Here is a 20,357-nt window from a genome sequence, read left to right as displayed (position 1 = left end):
ATTATTCACCAAATTCACTTTTCAGTCAGTGAATTTTGGGGTTTGAAGCTGAGCACAAAGTTCAACTTCGTACTATTTTAGTTCTGTAATTTTTATCCCTATTTCAGATTTGCAAGTTGCAACTTAAGGTTACGTTGCCATAGAATTATTACTCCACATTATGGGACATTATGGATATTCTAGATCATATTCGATAAAATAAATATCTGTTTATGTCCCTTATACATTTTTACATTCTTCATTTTTTAAAAGGTATCATCATCGTCTTACTTCATTAAGAAACATCTTTGAAAAATTTTGGTGCTTTTCACTTCTTGAGTTGCTGAACTCTGAGCTATAGTTCAGATTCATTATCCTAATTGTCCCATTAAACTTCTGGGCAGCTGCAAGATATGAGAAGGTGACCAAAATTAGACAAGCATTTTAGTTAAAATACGAGTAATCAGTTTGTGGGCAGGTTCTAGACATCAAATACATTATGCCAACTCACTTCTACACTTCAAATGGAAAATCAAAGAATATCTTAAAAGCAACTGAAAAGAAGCAACTTTACATTTAGAGACACAAGTGATATTTACCATCTGACTGTTTTGTATCTACGATCAAAGAAGTGCAGAACAGTTTTTGCTCTTTTGAACAAATAAAATAATTTTGAAATTATTTTGATTGTGAATAATTGTGAAAACAACATAGTGATGAAGATTAAAATATAACATTCATCATATACTATGTACAAATATTAGCAAATTAAATCAAATAGTCTGAATTAATAGCTAACAATATTTATCCTACACAATATATTATTTTAAAGATAGAAAAAACAAAAAAGGAACCCCAAAGTCCTTTCTTCATCCCTCTATGTTAAAAAAGAAATGTAATTGTTGATGATTAGCATATATCAACAATTATTACTGCAAATATGATATATTTAGAAAATAACTATTATTATGTTATATTCTAATTATTTTGGATATTCACCTACCCCTTGCTTACAAAAAATCAATAATTTTGATTATTTTCTTGATAAATTCCAAAAACCCCAAATATAATCAAGGAGAACATTTTCACAAGTTGCAATCACTCTAAACTTGATTCCATAAATAGGAAGGATATTTGGAAAGACAATAGCATGCTAGTATGCTAGACATCTGATGTTTACTAAATGTCTGTTGATATTTATTTAGGATAAATTGGAAAGGTAACACTTTCTGTTATGGACTTCTGCAGTAGTATATGCACACTATGATATTTTATGTTGCTTTACCTGTCTTTATTTTACGTTGCACGATTTTACTTTCATTTCCATAAAAGTCTGGCTTTATTTTAACAGTGTACAAAGTTCCTGGTTTTAGTTCAGAAATATTCAGATGACAGCTTTGGGTTGTAATCTTCTTTATCAGCTGTTCCTGCTCAAAGAGCAGAAAATGGAAAGTAGTATTTGCTGAAAAATGTGTAGTCCAGGAAATCTGAAAGCTAGTATTCATCACACTGGAAAAAAATATTCTTTCAGCTGGAAATACCGCTGAAAAGACAAAAGGAAACAACTGAATCCATTATTAGTATTATCTATCACATTTGTTTTATGAACAATTTGATGCTTTATTAAAAAGAATCTTTGATAGTATAGAAACCTGTTGCTTGGATTTTTTTCTCGGCCCCAACTAGAGAATGGGTTTAGATCAGGAGTTCCAAATCCTGGTTCCGTAGACCAGTATTAGTCCATGGTCTGTTGGGAACTGGGTTGTGCAAGTGATGGGTGAGCGCATGCGCAGGATCTAGGTTGTGCATGCAAAATCACACACACACCCGCCACCACTACTGCCATCATTGTCACCATTGCCGCAGCCAGTCTATGGGGCCAGAACGGTTGGGGATGTTTGGCTTAGATGATACCTATCTGGTTAATCTTTGGACAAGGCTAAATAAGAACCTAAATAACAAATGATACAATTTTGGAAGAATAGTTAATCGTACGAAAACTTTTCTTCTATTATGACCCTGCTCATGTAATTACTATAGTTAGTTCCAAGGCAATCAGCATTCTATGCAAATAATGAACACCTATTTTAGGGGGCACAGTGGCCTCACTGCTAAGATGCTTGAGTTGTTGACTAGAAAGTTGGCAATTTGAGACCAAATTACTGTGTGACGGGGTGAGCTGCCATTCCTGCTCCAGCTCCTGCCATCCTAGCAGTTTGAAAGCACACAATTGCAAGTACTTTGGTGGGAAGGTAACAGTATTCTGCACACCTCCACATATAGTTATGCTGGCCACATGACCACAGAAGAATCTTCAGACTCTCTCAGCTAGGAAACAGAAATGAGCACCAACCCCTAGAGTAAAACGCAACCAGATTGGGGAAACCTTTATCTTTTTATTTTACAAACAAGGGAACTGGTTGCGCTATATATCTGTTTAAATCCCACGAAAATATTAGAACTTCCATGTTCTTTTTTTTTTCTTATTTTATTTAGATGGAACCACTCCTCCGGCTTGTTGCCATTTGCATCCATTTTCTAAACCCCACCGCCTTTCTCATTGTAATAACCTATTACTTTTAAAGTCAATGCTAACATAAAGGTATACTCACCACTCAAATCTGTAGCAAGGGAGATTGTCATATTCTTCTTAAAAGAAGATGGTGGTGCTGTACTGTTTCTTTCATTAGACCAAGAGCTGTTAGTTCCCCCAATGTGCTTATCAAGGGTATGGTTCAAAGCATGAAATTTGGCATTTTCAGTTACATTCATGGCTATAACATTCTCAGAACTTCTTTCAATTGAGAAGCGAGTTGTGGTAGCCTCCACTGTAGATTCATTGCTCTTAAAAGAATAGTTTTCTATGTTTGAAACTCCAGGTGATGATGTCGTTGAAGAGTTTTGCTGATCTTGGGTGGTCCATCTCTCTTCAGCTACAGTTCCATTTGAGATTGTTACATTGCCCGACCATTTTGGAGCCAAAGTAACTGTTTCTGGGCTATTTAAGGTGCTATTCTTCCTGAAATTCCCTGATATATTCATCTTTTGAGATGTTGCCAATGTCTTCCCTGCTGAAAGAGTGCTTGACTCCTGGATGCCACTAGATGGCAGCACTGTTGCTTCAGTATACTTAGTGAAAGATGACACCTCCTGTATTTCTGCCTTTGAGAAAGGTGTGGTAGTTGTATAGTCAGTTACATTTGATCCCTGTGTAGTAACAGGATCCACAATTTCACCTGAATAACAACATTTTGTACATAATAAGTATAAATATAATAACAGAGTAATATTTCCTTTCATTTATGCATGAAAAAAATATTAAGTTAGCTGAAACAAATTAATTATACAAATGAAACAGTAGCTAGCCCTGTTCATGCACTACTCCATGTAAGTAGGCTCCAAGCTCTAAATAATGCAGGACCCATGTTACACCTCTTTGTTCACCATACTCCTCAAACTTCACCTGTTGAAAAGATTCAAAAGGGAACTAAACAAGAATGTTCAGGGGAGGTGGGAGCTACAACTATACAATCAATTTCTTGCCCCTTTCTTACATGTGACATGTATGCAACATGCATCAAAAAATTGTGGGACTTCAAGTGCATACCGTGTTTCCCCGAAAATATGACAGGATCTTATTTTCTTTTTACCAACATATGGCTTGGGCTTTATTATGGGGAGGGGGTTTATTGTTTTAGGGTTGCTGGGCGGCTGCTCTCTTGGGAGCGGGCTCCCAAAGAGCCAGGCACAGCCTCATGGGCGAATGGCTGTGTTGCACTGTCGCAGCAGCGCAACACAACAGCCATGAAGCGACCATGCTCACGGGCAGCCACCCGGCAACCCCCCTTTGCACCCAGGCACAGCGCCATTCACTGACCTAGGGTATCACCAAGCCGCATGAGCACCGGTTCGCAGCCGCCCGGCTCCTGCAGCTTGGCACCTTCCAAATGCCAGTGAATGGCGCTGTACCCGGCTACAAAGTGGGTTTGCTGGGTGGCTGCTTGTGAGCATGGTCGCTTCATGGCTGTTGTGTTGTGCTGCTGCGACAGCGCAACACAGCCATTCGCCCATGAGGCTGTGCCCAGCTCTTTGGGAGCTCGTTCGCAAGAGAGCAGCCACCCGGCAACCCCCTCTTCAGCTGGGCACAGCGCTGCTCACCAACCTAGCGGTATCCCGAAGGAGCCAAGCAACGTGATCACCTTTGCCTCCCCCCAGATTCCCGCAGCTTGGCACCTTCGGGATACTGCTAGGTTGATGAGCGACGCTCTGCCTGGCCGGAGGTGCCCAGGGGGCTTATTTGCGGGGGGTTATATTTTTGCCCACCAGAAAAATGTGGCATGGCTGTATTATGAGGATATGTAGTATTTTCAGAGAAACACTGTAGTTGCAGCCACTATCTTGACTTTTTTTAACAATCTCTCCCACAGCCAGTAATTATAGAGCATCCTCTATGACATTAATGTCAAACTCATTATGTCACATGAGATTTCACGATGTTTTCCCCCTTCATGTAATTGGGGTGGGCGTGGTCTGCATGTGACACTTCTGGCCCATGGAACACCAGTTTGACACCCCTGCTCTATGTGATCGGAATCTCTGAGTGCATCAGACACCTAATCAAACAAAATCAGATTATTTTCAGGATTGCTTTTCCCATTATGAAGCTGCTTACTTATTTAGCTCCTTAGGAGAGACTTTTTTGAAGATGTTTGATTCTCAGGCATGGTGAAATAGTGGGCCTTTTCCTATGTGGCTTCAGGTCTGTGAATCATGCTCCCTAAGGACATTTGTTTTATCATCTCTTTTTGAAGGTGATAAAAATACATCTCTTTACCAAGTTTTACATTATTCATTGTTTTAAATGCTTAATTTTAATTCTGGTTTTGATTTTAATCATATTAACTTGTTACAGTTTTAAAAATTATTGTACACCACCTTGAATGTTGGAAGAAGCAGTATAATAAATTTAATAATTGATTTTTAAAAATAATAAAATCAAAGAACCCTCACAGGGTTTAATGCACCAAAGAAGACACTTTCCTAATTCATGGGACTAAACAAATCCTCGTATTAAGACCATGATACAATGAGAGGTAAAACATATGAAAACAGACAAATTAATAAAACATTAATGCTTCCCAAATCTTAATTAGACACTAATTATTAAGGCACTTCAGATTTACAGTACTATCAGATCAAATTAGGGAGCTTTTTAAGAAACATATTAACAAATTAGAAAAATATTTTCAATTGAATAAAATAGTAATAATAAAATTGATACTGTACCTGTTTTCACAATTCTACTGGAGGTAACATTTTTACCACAAGCTTCATAGCTGATGGACATTGTATACATTACACCTGCTTCTAGATTTAACATAGTTAGCTTCATATCTGTGATTTCCATTCTTTCAACAAGTTCCTTGCCTTTGTACACTTCTACTCGGAACGAATGTTTCTGCGAAGAATTTATACTCCAAGATGCTTCAAAACTGCTGCTAGTTACATTGAAGATATTGTGGTTTCTAATAGAAGGAGGATCTACAACAACAAATGTATGAGTGTTATCATATTTGAGGGAAAGAAATACTTTCAGTCATATTTTGTATGGCTAAGGAATGATAGACATGCACTTTAATTGCATAAAATAGTTTGTTTAGTATTTCCTTTTAGCAATAAATGAAGTCAATGCAGAATTTGATTCATGGCTGAGGGACAGAAATTCTTTCCTCAACCTTTAGGGTAGAAATAAAAGGTGCTCTATTTGCCATTCCTAATTGGGAAGCTATGAAAAATAACAACAACAACACCCTGTCTTTAGGAGGGCAGCCTTTTGTGTGGTTTCTGAAAATGTGTACATGTTTGCCATGGAATGAAATTAAACACTAAGCTATTTACGATTCAAGTTGTTTATCTTGAAATAGATGCTTTTACTCTTATTTTGACTGGATCTAAGTGGCTAGGGTTGTGTTTTCTATTTCACATTAATATAATAAGTAAGTGGTTGTTCCACTAAGTTCATTTGCTACTCGGCAAGTAGTATACATTTTATTTATTTATTTATTAAATTTATATGCCACCTATCTTGTTGGAGGTGATACCATGGACAATCTTACAAACTGATGAGGCCTGTTCTATTTCTTGCTGTAATTTGGCTAAAGAAGGGGAGAATGAAACTAGTCATTAGAGCTGATTGAAAGTTCAGTCTATCAAAACTAGTCACCATTTCTGGAAAGTAAAAGATCAATTTTTAGTTAGTCTTCCTCTTGGAACTAAAAGACATTTACTCAAAAGTGTCCAGACATCAGTTTACCTGTTCTGTTATAATCAACTCATCTTATTTTATTCAAGTCTAACAAATGCACACAAAATTCAGATTTCAGGATTAAACTAAAATAATTATTTGGCTATAATTTCCCAAGCAGCTCATTTCTTCCATTATAAATGTTATGTTCAAATGTTTATTTTTTCCTGCTCTAGAGCTTCCGGTGCATTTCTTTGTGCAGTTGGGACATGTAGAAATGTTCCACTAAATTCAACAGAAAAAAATGTACATTTGCCTTCACATGAAGGCTAGCAAAGTGAAAATGTCATCACATGTGTCCCTCAAGATCAGTATTGTTTCCACTGAACATATGGGACTAATGAACTATTTCTGTTGGCCCCAAGGGTTGAATGGTCAGGTTAAAAGCTGACCATTCAGATTGTTAGGGGCACAGTAAAGAAAAAGGAAACAAGTGGTTCAGTAATTGTGTCTTTATTTTGAAACTTAAACTATTTGAAGACTAGTACCAGGGGTGGGTTTCTGGAGGTACGGTATGGTACGCATGTACCAGATGGTCAAATTTACCGTGCCTTTCAGTACCAGTCTCTCTCTCTCTCTCTCTCCTCTCTCCTCTCATCTCTCTCTCTCTCTCTCTCTCTCTCTCTCTCTCTCTCTCTCTCTCTCTCTCTCTCTCTCTCTCTCTCTCTCTCTCTCTCTCTCTCTCTCTCTCTCGTTGTTTCAACGAGGTGGCTGTAAAAGACAAGGCAGTGTACCCCGCCTTGTTCAAACAGCAGAAGAAGGAACAGAAGATGAGTTCCACGTGGGGCTTTTCAAACAGCCGAACTCCCCTCATGTTTCTCGGGCAGCCCGGATAAGGAGCGCACACCAGGCTGTTGCTCCTGCCACTGTTGGTGCGAATCTTGTGAGGGGAAGAGAAAAAAAATAATAAAAGGCTCTGTGGCGGCAGGACCAGCCCACCATGGAGCGACCCACCCTGCTCCCCCGCCCGGCAGAGCTTTTTTCCCCCCTCAACTCTGCTCTTCTTCATTCTTTCCTTCACTCAGCACCCACCAAAGTGCTGCCCCCGCTCGGCTGCCCTCGCTGCCACCATGCCCCTCTGGGCTCGCTGTGGATTGCACCGCTGGGCAGGCAGCACCCCAACTCCCCCACTACCACTGCGCTACCTCAGCAGCAGCACCTCCCATCAGCAGAATCGAGGCGGGGAAGAAGATGGAGAGACGTGGCGCCACAGACTCCCCCCTTTCCCCCATCCCACAGTTCGCCTCCTTGAGTGGGACCAGGGCACGTGCAGGGTGAGTGGTGTTTGCGACCAACTTTAAAGTGAATGGGGCTGTTTGTGACTAAATGGGACAGAGAACATAGAAGGATGCAAGGGAACTTGGGGGTAATCTAGTTCAACCCCTTCCCAAGGCAGGAGTCCTTCCTTTTCTTTGAGAGCTGTCAGTGACAGACATGAGGAAAATGGTGTGTGTGTGTGTGTGTGTGAGAGAGAGAGAGAGAGAGAGAGAGAAAGAAGGAAAGAAAGTTGTAGAGAGAGAGAGAGAGGGAAGAAGGAAGGAAGGAAGGAAGGAGGAAGGAAAAGAAAGAAAATAAGTGGGGAAGAGAGACACAAGAAAGAAGGAAGGAAGGAAGGAAGGAAAGAAGAAAGGAAGAAGGAAAAGAAAGAAAAGAAAGAAAGAAAGAAAAAAAGAAAGAGAAAGGGAAAGAGAACTTATGATCACAATTGAGCCCAAAATTTTGGTTGCTAAGAAGAGCATTGTTAAGTGAGTTTCACCACTTTTCCAACTTGGCCGGTCACACTCCCACCAAGCCACTCCCACCCGGTCACATGACCACTGAGCCACTCCCATAAAATAGGCCACACCTACAGAATAGGTTCTAAAATATTTTGAAACCCACCACTGACTAGTACCATATATCTGAATGTTCAAGCAAGCTTTTTTTTTTACTGTTTTCTCCAATCTGATCCCTTCTAAATGGTATTAAACTGACATTCCTATTACTGCTGGTCAGGAGATTAAGCACCAATATATGACATCTTACGATAACCATTAACATTCTTTAAGCAACATCTATAAAAGATCTCAGCTTCAGCACTTCATTCTATCACTCTAACTTTTTCAATGATCTTAAGATTTAAAAAAGTCTTCAGGCAAAAGCTTTCTGATAAACTATACTGAACAGTAATCTATTGTTCTGAAGTAGTAAGCTATACTTACAAACAAAATGTGTCAGTAGGTCCATTAATTTGTTTCATTTACATAAATATTCATTGGTTCCTTTATATACAGAGAAATGCTAAATAAAAGATAGTGTAGACACAATTAAAAGAGCAAACATGCTTAAATAAAGTAGATCCTACAGGCCCTAAAGAAAACAAAATTTAAAATAAATGAATTTTAAAATATAAAGCAACTTACCACATTCAGAATCTACTGATACATTAATTTCAGGTGCTGCAGATCTTGAATTTCTCAACAAATTAGAAGAATGCGTATTTTTAATCAGAATGTTGGGTATATCATGATCACAATCTGGATCAAAGAAAAGAATAATGAAACATGAACCACAAGCCAGTAAAGGTATTCCTAAAAGCTAGGTGCAAATATTTAACCAGCTGTGGAATGTAGAGAAATATAGAGACAATGGTTTGTTATATAGCACATTTATTTCTGCCTTCTTTCAACATTTACCTATCCTCCTATTACTTCTGATGTGTTAGTGAAAAATGACCCAAAAAATGGTTCAACGTCAGATAATATCTCCCTTTGTATCTTTTGATAAACACTGGAACTCAAAGGATGTTCCATTGATGCTCTGCTCTTTGAAAGCAAGGAAAGGGAATAAAAAGAGAGGGTTTTTTAATGGTTGTCTGGATAACAAATGGTCTGGATAACAAACACAACCCCCCTAAACACATCCTGGACCTGACCAACCACCTGCCTAGCCACACATACTTCATCCATAATGGACAAAGATACAAACAGATAGAAGGATTACCTCTCTCACCCGTCATCGCAAACTTATACATGGAACATTTGAAACTAATTGCCTTAGATAAATCTGAACACAAACACAAACTCTGCCTTAGATATGTTGATGACACTTTCATGAGTTGGCCACATGGGAAAGAAAAACTGGACAACTTCCTCACACATCTCAACAGCCTACACCCCAAAATACAATTCACTGTGGAAATAGAAGCAAACAACCAACTTCCCTTTCTGGATGTCCTAATATACAAAAAACCCAATGGCTCCCTAAGACACACCATCTACCGGGAAAAAAACACACACCAACCGCTACTTAAATGCACAATCCCATCACTACCCTGCACAGATCAACTCTGTAGCCAAGACCCTCATCTCCAGAACCAAACGCCAAGCCGACAAACACCACCTGAAAACTGAATTACACACACTCACAAACATATTAATATCCAACGGATTCCAAAGAAAAACAATTACCAACCTAATCCAAAGGGAGACTCCCCCCAAAAACCGAGACACAGAACAGGACAACGGCATCACCCTCCTCCCTTAAATCAAAGGCACCACAGATAAAATCAGCAAAATTCTCCACAAACACAATATCAAGACAGCCTTCAACACTGACCAAAAAATAGCCGACATCTTAAGAAACACCCAAAAACAAAATCCAGCTAGAAAACCAAGGAGTCTACGAAATACCATGCAAAATCTGCCCTGCAACATACATAGGACAAACGAAGAGGAGAATAAATGCATGCATCACAGAACACAAGAACACAGTCAGAAAAAAAGAAAAAACTTCCTCCCTTTTCCAGCACCTTAAAGCTACAGGACATGAAATTAATTTTGAAGGAACCAGGTTAATCTCCAAAACTGAACACTTCAACAAGAGAATAATTATGAAAGCTATCAAATAGAGAAACACCCCTACAACATGAATAAATGTGACGATAACTACCCGCCTACCAGACATCTAGAAACCAGCCCTATTCTAAAAATGAGCCCCACCCACCACCCAGGCCGTTAAAACATGAAACAACAATGGACACACAGCCAGCACCATCTACCAATCATGATACAACCACACAACCAATCATTCCACTAACTGAAACAAAGCCAGCACTCCACACTCCTCCACCAAGATTTATAGAAAGACGGCAGCTCAGATCACACTTTAAAGCCCAAAACCTAGCCTGAAGATGGCGAGTGAGACCTCACCGAAACGTTGCCAAGACAATCTCAATCTTACATGGGAAAAGACCCGAATACAACAAGACAAGCATATCTACACCCGTGAAAATCTACGGAAATCTACTGAATACACTATAGGACCAGACGTCCCACTTTTGGCGGGAAGAGTCCCAATTTTTAATAATTTGTCCCGCATCCCGTGGCGTTTTTAAAAAGTCCCGATTTTTCGCATGGCCGCGCACATGGCAAGAAAACACCGCGCAGCAGTTTGCAACTGCCACACAGTGATTTTCTACCGTCACAGGCTCCGGAAGCTAGGGAGTCCCTTTGCAGGCGGCTAGAATTGGCCACCCTCAACGATCTCCCCAGACTTGTTTTGATGAGTGCAGGGCAACTGACGGTAGTTTGCGCTGGCTGCACCCACTCAAACTATCGTCAGTCACCCCGTGTTCAGCAAAGCAAGCCTGGGGAGGTCCTTTGTGGGCGGTCAGTCCTAGGCTGCTTGCACCTGGCACTGCAGCTGAAGTGAACCCCCAAAGCAAAGCTTTCTTTGCAAAATTAGCCCGTTCAGCTGCTGAAATCACATTTGGGGGTGGGGGGAGGCGAGACGTTGGAAAAAGCTGAAGGAAGCTCCTGCCTCCTTTCGGGATAGCTCGGAAAAGCTCGGGTTGTTCCGATTGGGTTCGGGATCTTCCGCAAAAGCGCTCGTCTAGCATTGGGTGTTGCATCAGCATCAGCTACAGGTGGGAGGTGGGGGGCTGTTTCCGTCTTTCAGCAAATCCCGGACAGGCTTGGCAGGTCCGACCGGATTTGTGATTGGCTGGGAGAAGAACGCCTGTGTTGTGTGTGTGTGGTGTGGTGTGTGTGTGTGTGTGTGCGTTTCGACGTTTCCAGAAAGGCTCGGCTTGTTCTTTCCAGACAGTCGGGATTCTGGCTTGGTCTGGATGAGCGGCAGGAGTGGCAGCATCTGGGCTCAGCGCAATGGCATCACCATCACAGAGGCTGCAGACCAAGCCGGTCATCACCTGCCTGAAGAGCATCCTCCTCATCTACACCTTTGTCCTTCTGGGTGAAGAAGGATCTAAAGGAATAATGGGGGCAGAGAAGAGGGGCCCCTCCCCCTCCCCCTCCCCCTGGACACGCAGAGGTCTTCAAACTTGGGCACTTTAAGACTTGTGGACTTCAACTCCCAGCATTCTCCGGCTGGAGAATGCTGGGAGTTGAAGTCCACAAGTCTCAAAGTGCCCAAGTTTGGGGACCGCTGCCCTAGACAAAAGGAGCAAGGCAAGGGGTCCACCTTTGCCTTTCTCTCCTTCCCACCCCCAAACACTTTTGCAAAGGGAGGGGGCGCTTTTTGCAAAGAAAAGTGGGGGGGGAAACTACATGAGCCATGAGGCCGCGGGAGCTAGTAGGAAGCCAGCAGAGTGGGCGGGAGCTGGAAAAAAAGGCTCCATGGCTTCTCAAAAGCACGGCGGAGGAGGAGGAGACCGGCGGCAGGGGTAACGCGATGCCAGCTCAGATGCTCCGAGCCTCCCCCCCCCCCTGTCAATAGTATCCTGCTTTACCAATGTTAAAATCTGGTCACCTTAGAATATACACACCTACCACTTACATCTACAGGTTTCCTGCCACCCCCCCTCAAATTTATTTTTTATTATTTTGATTAAGAAAAATAAATGGGAAATTAGAATGCTAAAAAAAAACCCATGTTGTGGCCTCTGATCTCATGTAATTTACAAGACACAGAACAGCAATTGTAGCCAAATGCTTTAATTAGAAATATGTCCAGTTATTCCAGAAAAAACAAAAGATAAAAGTAAAATGAGAGAGCATCTGTGAATACGAGATAAAGAGGATGGTAGGAAACAGCTTCACTAGTTTACCTTCAGTAATTGTGGGGGTTGTGACTGCCATACCCTCAATGGTAACCTTTTGATCCATGATATATAATCAAACTACAAGTTTTCTCCTTGTCCCCCTACAGACAGGATATATTTGCCCTAGATAAATATTAGATTGCATGTCTACAGATTAATAATTGCATTTGCTGAAATAAGTTTTAGATTATTTGTTATACAAACTTTAGGTTTTTTTCTACTTTCCCCCCAGATTAAAGAACAAGTAAAATTAGGCCTTAAGAAACAGTGTAGGTGCTGAATTAACTCTGTGATTGCACTGAAGTGAAAGCAGTTCTTGTATTAAGGTCTTGATGTGAATGTTAATTTTACTATGTGACTAAATGCTGTCGCAAAAGATAAATTTGTATTATGATCTTCAGCTTTTAGTTTATCACATGTGACAAACTGTACTTGAGAGTCACATAATGTATATAAGAGATTGACTCTTTCTGAAGCCCCCCCCCTTCTCACATCCTAGAAAATGCCTTGTCACACTAGAGGCCCTGTTTTCTAATCCTGAAAATCCAAACACAAAGTAAACCAGAAATTTTAAAAAATCTCTCCATTTTATAGAGCTGCTCTTCAGTCAAATATGTCTGAAATAATAACCTTTTACAACAATGTCAATAACTTCAGATACTCTGATCACAATTTTCTTCAGCAAAGAAGAAATATTGTCCAATGGAACCAGTTGCTGCAGACCAACCAGGAAACGAGACGCTAATGTGTTTGCATAAATTTCTGACTTGGTTGTCTGGATATGATACACAGAGATGTTCATGGGCCACAATGCTCCAGTAATCTGGAAAAAAGAAACTCTTCTTAAATCTTATAAAATACCACTGTAGGCAAGTAAATAGTTTTTCTTTTAATTCTATATATAAAATGAAAAACAATGCAATCCAAATTAGATCCTTTCTAACACTATAAAAACTATGTTCAATATTAACTTAACACAGGATAACTCTATTAAAGAGGCATTATTTTAGGTCAGAAATTTATAATTTATTACTTTAATTACATTGAAATATATTTTAAACAATTTTAACAATATTTAATAAATATTCAACATTATTCATTTTAAGAATAATGATTTATTTTCATGTTCAAGCAATCTATTTGTCTGTAAACACACCAAAAAAAGGGGTTTATCTGAAATGTAAGAGGAACTATATACTCTATAACTTCTTTTCCAGTAGGTGGCAGTCCAATGTAGGCTGAGCTTTCTTACATCAACAGAAATATACAGTACAGTTTATATATACTATCCATTGATTCATACACAGAGTGCAAAAAACGTGAATGATTCAGAAGTCTTGGAGCTACTTTGTATAATTCACTGAAATCCGTTTTCACAAGGGCTGACACATTATACCAGTATTTGTCACTGTGTCGTTCTAGAATTGGAAAGAGAAAAAAATCAGGTGCATAGTCAGAACTTTACATTAGTGCATAGGTGCTGAACTAAACATAGTGGTCTTCTCATTTTTCAGTTGGTCTTGATTAACTGCTGAGACTCACAAGGTGTGACAAGGTATGCATTTAATCAACCGATCAGAATATATCTATGATAGTCATATATCTGAATCATAATTGATCTCTTTTGTTTGAAAACCCTGACAGAATTTGAAACGCACCTGAAATATCAGATCAAGGTTCCCAAGAAGGAAAGACCCACAAATCTGATCTTCTGCCTCAACTCCCCTATATCCGAAGAAGAAAAGAATAAGTAGCATGACACTATTGTACTACTATACCTTCTGGAACAGGATCTGAACAATGGGTTCCCGTAGATGTCTTACAGCACTTTTATATCCTGGACAATCCATGTCAGACACACATGAACTCTTTACTGCTTCCCCTATCTTCATGGGACAGGCACCAGGTTTGTGAAGCAAACTCGCTGGATCTATTAATGGCTATAAAATAGAACATTTTACAAGAAAAAGTGCATTCACTGGTCAAGATTCTACTTTCTTTAGGTACATCTAAGAGCCTAACCATCCTCAATGGAATTTATTTTGAATCAAAACTTTGCCAATCCCTATGAACATCAGATGCAAAAATTCCTTTCCACAGAGTTTTGAAGAAGCAGAGAAGAAAATATTCTTAACTCCATAGGTTCTAGTCCCAGAGTCAATTGTCAGCCATTGGAGACACCTGCTAGTGTTCTGTCTCTTTAATTGTTGTTACCCTTGTCTAAGTCCATGACTAATGTCAAGGCAAAACGTGAAGGCAGGGATTGAGAGAGAGAGGGCAAGAATAAAGTCCATGCTTCCATGCCTCTGTCCCGACTGTATTTATATTCCCTCTGAGAAACCTAAATGTGGATTTAGATCTTTAATTAAACAATATCAGAAGCTCTTGCTGCAACTTGCATTATTGTCTGGATTAGAGTAATAAACTTTATCGAAGTTGAATGCCATGCCTGAAACCATTGCTATTTGGATATTAATCTGCCTTTAAGATGAAACCAAATCTTTTGCTGGTGAAAAAGATAGTCAAGAGAATTTTAAATAGGCATCAGACACTTACATAAGTTATGCCGGTCCTTTTTCACACTAGCTTCCAGCTCACTTTGGAACAACATTTGAAACATGGGCTTTCAATCCACAGAAGTAGAGCCTGTACACTATTTGAGTATTTTTGAGTATTTATTAATACTTATAGGCCGCCCTTTTCCCTGAGGGGACTCAGGGCGGCTTACATAAAATGAGGGGAGGGGGTATACAAACAATAGACACACACAATACATAGAGTAAAATAATAAGCAACATTCATTCATCATTCGGGAGGGGGCAATTATCTTTGTCCCCAGGCCTGACGGGCTAGCCAGGTCTTGAGGGCTGTGCGGAAGGCCTGGACGGTGGTGAGGGTACGAATCTCCACGGGGAGATCGTTCCAAAGGGTCAGAGCTACTACTGAAAAGGCTCTCCTCCGTGTAGTTGCCAGTCGGCACTGACTGGCAGATGGAACTCGGAGGAGGCCTAATCTATGTGATCTAATTGGTCGCATGGAGGTAATTGGCAGGAGGCGGTCTCTCAAGTACGCAGACCCACTACCATGAAGGGCTTTATGAGTGACAAGTAGCACCTTGAAGCGCACCCGGAGATCAACAGGTAGCCAGCGCAGCTCGCGGAGGATAGGTGTTATGTGGGTGAACCGAGGTGCACCCACAATCACTCGCGCGGCTGCGTTCTGAAGTCGCCGGATGCTCTTCAAGGGCAGCCCCATGTAGAGCACATTGCAGTATTCCAGCCTAGAGGTCACAAGGGCCCGAGTGACTGTTGTGAGAGCCTCCCGGTTCAGGTAGGGTCGCAACTGGCGCACCAGGCGAACCTGGGCAAATGCCCCCCTGGTCACAGCCGTCAGATGATGGTCAAAAGTCAGCTGTGGGTCCAAGAGGACTCCCAAGTTGCGAACCCTCTCTGAGGGGTATAGAGTTTGACCCCCCAGCCTGAGCGATGGAACACTGATCGAATTATTGGGAGGAAAACACAACAGCCACTTGGTCTGCTCCGGGTTGAGTACAAGCTTGTTAGCCCTCATCCAGTCCATAACGGCCTCAAGACCCCGGTTCATCACGTCCACCGCTTCATTGAGTTGGCACGGGGCGGACAGATACAACTGAGTATCGTCCGCATATTGATGGTATCTTATCCCGTGCCTCCGAATGATCTCACCCAGCGGTTTCATGTAGATGTTAAATAGTAGGGGGGATAAGACCGAACCCTGCGGCACCCCATATGTTAGGGGCCTAGGGGTTGATCTCTGCCCCCCCACTAACACCGACTGCGACCTGTCCGAGAGGTAGGAGGAGAACCACCGTAACACAGTGCCTCCCACTCCCACCTCCCGCAGTCGTCACAGAAGGATACCATGGTCGATGGTATCGAAAGCCGCCGAGAGGTCGAGGAGAACCAGGATGGAGGGATGGCCTCCATCTCTGGCTCTCCAAAGATCATCGGTCAATGCGACCAAAGCGGTTTCTGTGCTGTAACCGGGTCTGAAGCCTGACTGGAAGGGGTCGAGATAGCTTGCTTCCTCCAAGGACCGCTGAAGCTGGAAGGCCACCAACTTCTCAACAACCTTCCCAACAAAAGGGAGGTTGGAGACTGGACGGTAGTTGTTAAGGACAGCTGGATCCAGAGATGGCTTCTTCAGGAGGGGTCTCACCACCGCCGCTTTAAGTGCGGCGGGGAAGTGCCCCTCCCGAAGAGAGGCGGTAACAACCGCCTGGATCCAGCCTCGTGTCACCTCACTGCTGTTGACAACCAGCCATGAGGGACACGGGTCCAGTACACAGGTGGAGGCACTCACAGCTCTCATGGCCTTGTCCACATCCCCAGGGGCAACATCCTGAAACTCAACCCAGAGGTGGTCTACCTCATCCTCTTGTGCCTCGGCTGGAACTGCAGGGATGGAGTCCAAATTCGACCGAAACCAAGCAATTTTGTCCGCTAAGAATTGGGCATAATCCTCAGCTCTACCCTGCAAGGGTTCCCCCGTATCCCTCCTATTTAGGAGGGAACGGGTTATCCTAAACAGGGCGGCTGGGCGGGACTCAGCGGACGCAACCAAGGTGGCAATGTGGGATCTTTTCGCTGCCCTAAGTGCCCTGATGTATTCCTTGGTGCTGGTTGTTAGAATTGCTCGGTTCGATTCGGATTTGTCGGACCTCCATAGGTGCTCTAGGTGTCTCCTCCGGCGCTTCATCTCCCGGAGCTCCTCGGTGAGCCAAGGGGGTCTCCGGGATCCGCCGCCTTGGAGGGGCCGTAGTGGCGCAATCCGGTCAAGGGTCTCCGATGCTGCCGAGTGCCAGGCAGCAACCAGAGTCTCCACCGGACTGTGGGCGAGAGTATCAGGAATAACCCCAAGCTCCGTCTGGAACCTTAACGGCTTCATAAGTCGCCTGGGGCGGAACCACCTGGTCGGTTCCTCCTCCCTACAGTGGGGGTTTGGTCTCCGGAAGTCGAGCCTCAGTAGGCAGTGGTCTGACCACGACAGGGGTATGATCTCATTACCCCTCAGACCAAGATCACAAGTCCACTGCTCCGAGAGAAATACGAGGTCGAGCATGTGACCCGCTGAGTGGGTTGGGCCCCAGATACTTGGGTCAAGCCCATGGCCGTCATGGAAGCCATGAACTCCTGCGCCCCATCAGAGTGTTCACCGAGCGACGGCAAATTGAAGTCCCCCAAGACCATAAGTCTAGGGAACTCAATTGCTAGCTCGGTTACCGACTCGAGGAGCGAGGGGAGGGCTGCTGCAACGCTGTTGGGAGGCAGGTACGTTAACAGCAGACCCACTTGACCCTTGAGGTCCAACTTTACCAGCAGAGACTCACACCCGACAAGCTCCGGAGCAAGGATCCTACGAGGTGCTAACAACTCCTGGATAACTATAGCCACACCCCCACCCCTTCCCTGGGCTCTCGGCTGGTGCAGCACCTGAAATCCTTCTGGGCACATCTCTACGAGGGGGACTCCTCCCTCCGGGCCCAGCCAGGTTTCAGTAATACATGCCAGGTCTGCCCTCTCGTCTAAAATTAAGTCCCGGACGAGAGGAGCCTTGTGAACCACAGACCTGGCATTTAGCGACAGCAGCCTGAGACCAGGGTCCTGATTACTCGCGCCATCCGGCCTCGGAGTGGGACTCATAGGGCCGGAAGGAGGGATCTCTGTAACGTAGCGAACCCTCCTTCCCCAGTAATGGCCAGCCCTAAAGTCCCCGCCATATCTGCCCCTTCCTGTTACGACCATAATGCTCCGGCCCTCTCCCGTGTCTCTGGTCCCCTCAACCACCCCCGTGCCCCCCGCATTCCCCGGCAGGTCCTCCGAATCATACATACTCATGCACTCACCCAGGCAATCCCCACGTAGCAGTTAAAAAACACAAAAAATACAACAGTAATAAGTAGTAAAAAGTGGGAACATTCATTCAATCACATACATATCCCATGCATATCCCATACAAAAGAAAGAAGAAAAGACGAAAGAAAAGAAAAGAAAAGATAAATTGCGCAGTTGTTAAAAGTGCAAGTTCAGGTAACGTAACTGGCTCTCAGCGCTCAGGATGGTTAGAATAACTGGAGTCCAGCTGCAGTTCAAATAGGATATATGGGGGAGTGTCTTATATTCCCCTCTTCTTCTGTGAGTCTGAAAAGGTCCAGCAAGTCCGGAACAGTCAAAGATGGCAGAGGGTTTTCTTGCACAGGCACTGTCCAGGGCAATGCCCCAAGGGTAATAGCAGATGGTAATAGTGGCAATAATCAGAGCCAGGTGGAAGTGTGCCAGCAAGCCTAGGAATCCAGAGGCCGCGACAAGAAGAGGCCAGATGTTAGGATGCCACAATAAAGGATAGTCAAGTGCCAGGCAGAAAACACAGGGGGAAGCCTCGCAGCAGTGGGGACAGGCAAAGACGGAGTCACCTCTGAGGGGCCACCTGACCAAACAAGAGCGGGGGAGGGAGGGGGCAATGGCGGAGCGAAAACGGGGCCGAACAAGGAGGAGAGCCATCCGGAGGGACTGACGCGGCACCAGGCAAAGCCAGCCGCCCAATTTTCTCAGTCCCAGCAATATTTCTGTCCATTTACTCTATCTCCGAAGCGATGGTAGCCAGGCAAAGCCCCCAGGAAGTACAGCCAGTAATCCCAGCAATGTTCTCATCTGTCCGCTCTCTCTCCGGGGTGATGGCGGCCGAGCAGAGCCCCCAGGAAGTGCAGCCAACAGTCCCAACATTTCCTCCGTCCGTCCATCACTCTCCGGGGCGATGGCAAGCAAAACAAAGGCCCAGGAGGTGCAGCCAACAAAACGAGACAACCGAAGCCGCTGAGAAACGCCAAAGGACGCCGACACCAAAAGAAAATGCCGAAGCACGCTGCCCGCCGCTCCAGCATGGCATCCGCCTCCCCCACCGCCGAGCAGCCAGGCAGCACACAGACCTCCGGCGATTGAGCAAACCGGGGCCGCCCGAAGACGGCGACCCCCGCAAAGGTCTGGACTCTTCGGATCCCCCAGACTCCGGACATCCCTGAGGACCCCTTCACAGAAGGTGCAGGTTGGTATTTTTGGAATTTCCAGCGTTTTTTCCGTCTGAGTTAGCACGGAGCAGAACGCTAGCAGCCATCTCTAATCTTGCACATGCGCATTTGGAAAACCCAGTATATTTCTAGTTCTTTACTTTTTATGATTCCTTTCTAAACTTTTAAGAAAAGTGATTTTGAGGTTTGAAGAGGGGCTCTCTGAGGAAAGGTTTCTACATTGATAATGGAAGGCCTTCTCCAGAGAAACCTGCTAAACTTCAGACCAGTTTTCATTCTGACAATCAACTTATTTATTTCTTGGCACCACCAGTGTTTTTAAAGATGATTGTTTTAATACTTTTGATAGTTTTAGCAGTTTTAGTGCCTATATGTATTGCTTGATTCTTTTGACTCTTACCTTTTTCAAATATAGTTGATTTTTATATTATACTGAATTATTTTGGATTGTTATAGATTTCATCATATTATTTTACATGATTGCAACAACACATAGAATTACCATTAGTGGTGATTAATAATTATATAATCAGTTTTCAATAAGGTGGAACATATTAACCCTTTCATAATAATAATTATTAGAATTTCACTCCAAAACCTAAGAGTCAGAATAGCAGTGAAATAGCCCATGGAAGGAATTCACTGTAGTATCTCATACAAACTGTTATGGCGTAAAAATGTCACAATAAGTTGTGACATCACAATGCAAGAGTTGTGACCTCTTATGCATTTTGCACTCAACATGACTTGTGGACTTCAACTCCCAGAATTTTTGGAGTTGAAGTCCACAAGTCATAAAAGGGCCATAGTTCCTTCCTGAGCTGATATCAAAGCTGATATCAAAGATCTGATGTCAAAGATCAATCCCATTATTTTAAGGCAATTTCCCTGGGTTTAATGTAGACATTTATTAATCAACATAGTGCCAATAATAAAAGGAGCAATAAATGATGGCAATTATATTTCAACTG

General features: G+C 43.0%; 1 protein-coding gene across 1 annotated transcript in view; it reads right to left on the bottom strand.

Moving 5' to 3' along the window:
• The window catches only part of UMODL1 (uromodulin like 1), a 35,721-nt gene extending 21,168 nt beyond the window's left edge, over window positions 1–14,553 (bottom strand). Inside the window, exons 1-8 of the mRNA XM_032220377.1 lie at window positions 14,538–14,553; window positions 13,629–13,741; window positions 12,954–13,146; window positions 8,686–8,799; window positions 5,266–5,568; window positions 2,592–3,215; window positions 1,265–1,522; window positions 271–383 (exon numbers count right to left, since the gene is read on the bottom strand). Coding sequence (XP_032076268.1) covers window positions 271–383; window positions 1,265–1,522; window positions 2,592–3,215; window positions 5,266–5,568; window positions 8,686–8,799; window positions 12,954–13,146; window positions 13,629–13,741; window positions 14,538–14,553 — 1,734 coding nt within the window. The remainder of the gene's footprint in view (window positions 1–270; window positions 384–1,264; window positions 1,523–2,591; window positions 3,216–5,265; window positions 5,569–8,685; window positions 8,800–12,953; window positions 13,147–13,628; window positions 13,742–14,537) is intronic.
• Between the last annotated feature and the right edge of the window lie 5,804 nt (window positions 14,554–20,357).

The sequence above is a fragment of the Thamnophis elegans genome, chromosome 6 (genome assembly GCF_009769535.1).
Source record: "Thamnophis elegans isolate rThaEle1 chromosome 6, rThaEle1.pri, whole genome shotgun sequence".
Classification (NCBI taxonomy): domain Eukaryota; kingdom Metazoa; phylum Chordata; class Lepidosauria; order Squamata; family Colubridae; genus Thamnophis; species Thamnophis elegans.
This window is presented reverse-complemented; position numbering and strand designations above follow the sequence as displayed.